The sequence below is a fragment of the Hemibagrus wyckioides genome, linkage group LG18, assembly GCF_019097595.1.
Source record: "Hemibagrus wyckioides isolate EC202008001 linkage group LG18, SWU_Hwy_1.0, whole genome shotgun sequence".
Taxonomy (NCBI): Eukaryota; Metazoa; Chordata; class Actinopteri; order Siluriformes; family Bagridae; genus Hemibagrus; species Hemibagrus wyckioides.
The window spans coordinates 2,800,133-2,807,500 of record NC_080727.1 but is presented as its reverse complement, the minus strand read 5'-3'; the positions used below and the strand labels follow the sequence as shown (position 1 = coordinate 2,807,500).

The following is a 7,368-nucleotide window of genomic DNA, read 5'->3' as shown; positions in this document are numbered from 1 at the left end:
GCGTGCCAAGCTGTATAACCAACTGCTTGGTCTGTGCCTACCTTATTGTTCATAGTTTAGAACCGTACTGCTACTGTACCGTGGTCAGCTGGCTAGCACCCCGACATCAGACGTCAGTCTTCGTCTCTGTCTCTCTCTCTTTCTCTTTCTGTAAACTATTTTCAGCAAAACATCTTGTCCAGTCGTCCGTGTCTATGGGCTTTGAGGTGTTGGGTGTGTCAGGGTGCTCTCTAGCTGCCCACTGCATGTTGTGTTGCATGATGCATTGTGGTTAGTCTCCTGGAGGACCAGGAGGGCGTGGCATGTGCCTGTAGTGGGTGTGGCTGGATGTTGTTTTTGTATTTTTAAAAAAAATTTATTTGTTTTATTTATTTATTTTTTTTCCTGGATGTTGATCTTGATGCTTTCTTCTACTTCCTGTTGTTTGTTTTTCCGATCGGTTCTCGCATTTTGTTGCTGCTTTGTTTGTTTTTGTTTTGTTTTTTCGGTTTGGTGGAGCAGATTCTATTTATTTATTTATTTATTTTGGGCGTGGCTTATTGTTTCGTGCTGAGCGACAATCCCGGGTCACTTAAACAGGAGGCGTTTAAAAAGTAACCGTTTTTTCGAACCCCGTAATTACGAGAAATTTTACACAAATGAGGAATAACACACTTCAGGGCATGCTGGTGTAGGGAAATAATCAAGCACACACTGCAGAGACAGACTGGAGTGTGTGGGTTATTATTCTAATAAAAGCGTGCTTTCCCAAAGTGCTTTATTCCTATTATACTTCAGCGACTGGTCAACTATTATGTTTTTTGATGAATTGGATGCAGTGGCGGTCCCAAGCCCAGATAGAAACGGAAGGGTTTCGTTTCTAGAGAGGGTTCCTCACACACGTAGGGAGCTCCCAAAAGATCAACAACACAGTTACATCTAACGTTTAATGACAGCTACCTTTAATTCAGTAAACCAAACTTCTGAAGGTTTAAAAATATGCGAAAGGCAAAAAATTCCGCATTTTTAAAATCCGTATCATAGGGAAAGGGTGGTGGGGGCGGGGCTTATAAGATGCTGCTTTTGTTGTGGACTTGAACCTGCGCTCGAGTCATTGCTTGCTTTTTGATGACTCCGTCTCCTCTCCTTGCTTTTCAGTTGGCTTTTTTTCTGTTTTAGCTTTTATTTTTTGCGTTTGTCTTTCCCCGAGTTCCGCCTCGATTAACGACAGATTTCCGTATCTGTTCCCAAAGCATGAGTGTTGTTTTTGCCAAAAAAAAAAAAAAAAATCCTTAAAAAGAGCAAAGAAACGTTGTGAAAGTTCTTAACTCTCCAAACGATTATCTCTAGTTGGGGGAGTGCGAGTGTTGTGTTGTGAGGCTCTATTCGTGATCAGTGAGTATTTCATATTTACATGTTCATCCCATGTGTCCTCCCTTTTTGGATTTGTTTTTTGTTTTGTATTTTTAAATTTTTTCTCCGACGCCCATTCAGACTTTTGGTTCTTAATAAAAGCTAAAAAAAAAAAAAAAAAAAAAAAATCATAAGTCATAGCTGTTCATGCAACTTATCCAAGCCTGATGCTAACTATTACTGCTTTTTACCTTAAAAGAATATATTTACTAAAAAACAAAAAAGAAAGCTTAAAGCAACATGCATTTGCGCTGCGCATTACACTGAGAGTCCAGAGAGACCAGAGCTGCTGTTTATTCATTTATTTTTTTAAATGATATTTTTTTTATCGTTATCTTGAGATAATAAAATTTAAGCAAATATTCTGGCAAAATATCTGTTCCTCAGATTTTCTAGGGAAAAATCTAATTCTTAAAAAACAAAAAATACCTGATTGTTTTTTTCTATTTTCGGCTCTTAAAATTCTTCTAAACGTAAAAATCCTAAATTCTATATTCTGATTCTATAGATTGGATTTCAGGTCTAATCTGATCTAGGAAAAAAAAATTTTAAATCAATTTTTATTATTAATTTTTTAAATTAATGTGTATATGTATGTATGTATTTATTTATTTATTTTAATAACATTAACATTAAAACATTTAATTAAAAAATAGTAATTTTTAAAATTATTAAATAATGTTTTTTCTTATTTAATATTTTTTTATAGTTCATTTGGTGTTAAATTAAATGGACTTTCTAGCTATAAAGCATTTTTTTAGATGGTTTATTCCACAATTATGTGATTTTTAAGAGAAACTATTGGACCAATAAACAATGCCGAGTCTGCTGTTATAGGAAAACAGTCAACGGTAGGCGGTGTAATGAATCGCTGTCTTCACCCTGAATATTTTTTTCTAGCACCAGGTGATTTATTTCTCAAATTTTTCAAAGCAGTTTATTTTTTAGAAAATGAAAATAGTTGCATTTTTTATGTTGTGGAATATAAACAGTCGTCTTTTTCTCCTCTCTGACTTAAAAATACTGTGAACGTCGTCTTCTGACACTGGAGACTCCTTCCATCAAGTAGACATCTCCTTCAAATAAACATCCATAGCAACACAAACGTATGCGAGCCTGTCGGAGCTCTTACAGTATATCTGTTCTGACCAATCAGATTTGTGAATTCACAAGCGCCTTGTTTCTCAGCTCTGGTTCTGATCGTTCATCTCTTTTATTAGAGAACTTTTATTATCTCAAGATGGAGGGAAGAGAAGTAAAACAGGATCTGGTGGTCTCTCTGGTCTCCCATGCCGCATTATCCGCCTCAATCAGGAGTTTAATCGAGGCTTCTGAGTCTGAATAGATAAACAGTGTGTGTGTAAGTAAGTGTAGGAGTGTGTAAGTAAGTGTAGGAGTGTGTAAGTAAGTGTAGGAGTGTGTAAGTGTAGGAGTGTGTAAGTGTAGGAGTGTGTAAGTGTAGGAGTGTGTAAGTGTAGGAGTGTGTAAGTATAGTACTTGAAGGTCACTGCTGTAATTATTCAGCATGCAGTGACCAGGTTTGATTTATTTATGATGTTGATTTACTGTTATGTAAAAACCTGAATGTCACATTTACAGTGAGATGTGCAGTATGATCCTGGGCGTTACTCCATCCCTGCTGTGTGTGTGTGTGTGTGTGTGTGTGTATTTGTTTGTGTTTGTGTGTAGGTGAGAGTGTCTGGGTGTGTGTGTGAGAGAGAGAGAGAGAGAGAGAGAGAGAGAGTGTGTGTGAGAGAGAGAGAGAGAGTGTAGGGGTGTGTGAGTGAGAGAGAGAGAGAGAGTGAGTGTAGGGGGTGTGTGTGTGAGAGAGAGAGAGAGAGAGAGAGAGAGAGAGTATGTGTAGTGGTGTGAGAGAGAGAGTGTGTAGTGGTGTGAGAGAGAGAGAGTAGTGGTGTGTGTGAGAGAGAGAGAGAGAGAGAGAGAGAGAGAGATTGTAGGGGTGTGTGAGTGAGAGAGAGAGTGAGAGAGAGAGTGAGTGTAGGGGGTGTGTGTGTGAGAGAGAGAGAGAGAGAGAGAGAGAGAGAGAGTATGTGTAGTGGTGTGAGAGAGAGAGAGTAGTGGTGTGTGTGAGAGAGAGAGAGTATGTGTAGTGGTGTGAGAGAGAGAGTGTGTAGTGGTGTGAGAGAGAGAGAGTAGTGGTGTGTGTGAGAGTGAGAGAGAGAGAGAGAGAGAGAGTGTGTGAGACTGTCTGTGAAAGAGTATGTAGATGTGTGTGTGACAGTGAGTGTGTGTGTGAGAGAGTGTGTAGTGGTGTGAGAGAGAGAGAGTAGTGGTGTGTGTGAGAGAGAGAGAGTATGTGTAGTGGTGTGAGAGAGAGAGTGTGTAGTGGTGTGAGAGAGAGAGAGGGTGTGTGTGAGAGAGAGAGAGAGAGAGAGAGAGAGAGTGTGTGAGACTGTCTGTGAAAGAGTATGTAGATGTGTGTGTGACAGTGAGTGTGTGTGTGAGAGAGTGTGTAGGTGTGTGTGTAGGTGTGTGTGTGAGAGAGAGTGTGTAGGTGTGTGTGTGAGAGAGAGTGTGTAGGTGTGTGTGTGAGAGAGAGTGTGTAGGTGTGTGTGTGAGTGTGAGATTCTTCAGGCAGGTTTGTTTTAATGAGTCTGTATATGTGTGTGTTTGTGTGTGTTTGTGTGTGTGTCAGATGTTCACCTGGAGAAAACACTCACTGCCTACAGTTGCCTCACAGTTGCTGCTTAAATGCGTGCATAAACACACACACACACACCCCGTGCTTCTGCGTCACTCTCCCCCTCACCAACACACCTGCTGCTCCTCACAACCTTTCATCCTCTACTGCCGTCTGTTCCTCTCCTCCTTTCTTCTCTTCTGTTCCTCATTTACTTTTCTTTAGGACTTTACTTTCCTTACGGTGTATCCAGCAGCACGAGTATCGATGATGATGATGATGATGATGATGGGGGGAGGATGAAGGACAAGAAGAACGTTCTGACACTTTTCCAATCTTTATCGAGACTCATTAGTGCTTCTCGATAATATTCCGAATATTATCAATAATATTTCAGATAATATTCCTGATAATGTTCTCCATAATATTCACACTAATATTCTCAATAATATTCATAATAATATTGACAATAGTATTCATGATAATATACACAATAATCTTCACAATAATATTCCTGATAATATTTTTGATTATTTTTCTGATAATATTCACAATAATATTCCTGATAATATTCCCAAACTGTTGGATCCATCATCATTGGTCCTCTGCTTTTCCTGAATATTTCCTGCAGTCGTCAGTTGATTTTATTGTTTTTTTTCCCTTCTGATTATTAAAGCATGATCTATTATTCTGTTAAGCTTGTGTAATATATAAAGATTTTGTACATATATATTACTTTGGTTTTTTTACTTATTTTGGTGGTTTGTTTATTTATTTATTTATTTATTTATTTATTTTTAGTTGTGTTCCACATGTTGTTTTTTCGGCCGTTTATTTGAATCTTTGCTTTGATGCTTGCAGTGGACGAAGGAGGAGAGTGTCCGACAGGCTGCTGTGGCCAATCAGTTCGTTCCTCTCAACACCAATCCTAAAGAGGTGCAGGAAATGCGCAACAAGGTCTGAACTACTTAAACGTGTGTGAGTGTGAGAGAGAGAGCGAGTGTGTGTGTGTGTGTGTGAGAGACAGTTGGTGTGTATGTGAGAGTTTGAGTGTGTGTGTGTGTGAGGGAGAGAGTGTAAGAGAGAAAGAGTGTGTGTGTGTGAGAGTGTAAGAGTGAGAGAGTGTAAGAGAGAAAGAGTGTGTGTGTATGAGAGTGTAAGAGAGAAAGAGTGTGTGTGTGTGTGTGTGACAGTTGGTGTGTGTGTGAGAAACAGAGTTAGAGTGTATGTATGAGAGCGAGTGTGTGTGTGTGTTTTTTTGTGTGTTTGTGTGAATGTGTGTGAGAGAGAAGATATTTGAAAGACGTTTTTGTGTGTGTGTGTAACATGTCCTCATGGTTCTTGTCTCCTCAGATCCGTGAGCAGAACCTGCAGGACATCAAGACAGCAGGACCTCAGTCTCAGGTGCTCACAGGAGCTGTGGTAGACCGTTCCTTTGTCCAGGTCTGTACACACACACACACACACACACACACACACACACACTGTTTCCCCCCGACTCTGTGGTTATGCTTCATTGTGTAACTGTAGCGTTGTTCTTTGACCACAGAGAGCGACGATCTGGCAGGTAAGTACTGAGTGCGTCTGCGCTGACCGTGTCCACCTTCTCCCATCCCCCGCTCTGGGGTGGTGCTCATCTGCCTGGGATTAGTTTGCAGTGCCATTTTTTAAATATTTTTTATTTCGCTCTCCTTGATTTTAACAACTAGAATTATTAATCTGACGTTTTTCTGCGTTTTCATACAACATGCAATATAAGTTTGCATGTCTCACATGATGCTAATTTTGCGCCTGCTGTTTGCTAGTCAGACCTAGACGCTGTTGTTGTGCTAACCTGCTAAACACTTGTCTCGTTGTAGCACAGCATTATTAAAATATTTGTTTTGATTTAATATATTAATTATAAGTGTTATAATTAACAAAAATATTCTGTTAAGGCAAATATTGTGGTTTTACTCGAGGGCTATTTATTTATTTAGTTTATTTAATTTAAATTGAGATTACAAAAGAACCAAAAAACTTTCAGCCTTCTTCCTGGGCTGGGATGGAGGTTTAGAGCTCTGTGAAGCTGCATTTAAACTGCATTTTGGAAGGTCAAACTCACGGGCACCATGGAAGTCCACTATATGGAGAAGAATCCTGAAATGTTTTTCTCAAAAAACATTTCTTTACGACTGAAGAAAGAAAGACATGAACATCTTGGATGACCGGGGGCTGAGGAAATTATTTGTAGATCTTTGTTCTGGAAGTGAACTTCTCCTTTAAGTTGTGTTACATTATGCTACATTGCGTTACGTTACATTATTTTAAGTTTAATAACGTTAAGTGACTCTTAAGTTACTTTACGTTGCATTCTCTGTTATATTTTGTTTTATAAAGTTATTTTTCTTAAGTATTCACCCCCACAGGCTTTCAGAAACAGCCCTTGATTTTTATATTTCTCTATGTTGCATATTCTATGCATCCCTAAACTGTTTATTTTTCTACCAAGTCAGCTTATATTATATTATTATATTATGATGATGACTAAAACAAACCACATTATATGCTAAAGTTCTGTCAAATAGTACACCAGGTCCTTTTTTTTTCCCACCTTTTTTCGAAGTAAAGCAGCTCTGTCGAAGAAATTACTGTTTACTTCTGTTAAACAGATTCTTTAAATATTCTTTTAGAAACCTCCCTGCTCTAAGAGGATGAGCCGAAACATCGGCTTAGCATAGAACTTTCTGTAGAGTGCCAGTAGCACCAGAGGGAAATGTTGTGTGTGGTTTGACTAGCACATTTTTTTGGTTTCTGACGTTGCAGTGCATGACCTCGAACCATTCGGCTTGAGTCTGTCCCATGTGCTTGTGTAGGAAATGCTCAGTGCATGTTTGTGGAGTGTGTGTGTGTTTTTGTGTGTGTTCAGATGGTGTGTATGCATAAGGTACATTTTCCAGAATATAAGCTTCGATGAGGGCAATGAAGTTTTATTTTATCTTTTACTCTTATGACACTTATTTTCTGGAAAATTTTGGACTGTGATAAGTGTCTTCATATAGAATTTATAATATGTAATGTTATCTAATATATTAATATAATATGTAATATATAGCTGTTATATAATCTTGATATATTTTGTATTTATTATATGTCGATGTAATACCTCTATATAACATCAACATTGTGTATATATAAGTATTATATTAGTCTCTTGGTCAGCCCTGAGGCCCAGATTTTCAAAACGTTTGTTTGTCTTAAGGTGTAATTTTGTGTGTGTGTGTGTGTGTGTGTGTGTGTGTGAGAGAGTGTGAGTTGTGTTAATTAATGGCGCTGGGTTATGCACTGCTCATAAG

General features: G+C 38.5%; 1 protein-coding gene across 16 annotated transcripts in view; it reads left to right on the top strand.

Moving 5' to 3' along the window:
• Positions 1–7,368, top strand: part of add1 (adducin 1 (alpha)) — a 43,402-nt gene that overhangs the window by 25,826 nt on the left and 10,208 nt on the right. For 6 of the 16 annotated variants that reach the window (XM_058414860.1, XM_058414858.1, XM_058414868.1 and 3 more), the window contains exons 10-13: positions 1–29; positions 4,895–4,990; positions 5,387–5,476; positions 5,583–5,600. The exon at positions 1–29 is cut by the window's left edge and continues 319 nt beyond it. In XM_058414860.1, coding sequence (XP_058270843.1) covers positions 1–29; positions 4,895–4,990; positions 5,387–5,476; positions 5,583–5,600 — 233 coding nt within the window. The remainder of the gene's footprint in view (positions 30–4,894; positions 4,991–5,386; positions 5,477–5,582; positions 5,601–7,368) is intronic. The other 10 variants (XM_058414863.1, XM_058414859.1, XM_058414869.1 and 7 more) reach the window with 3 other exon arrangements.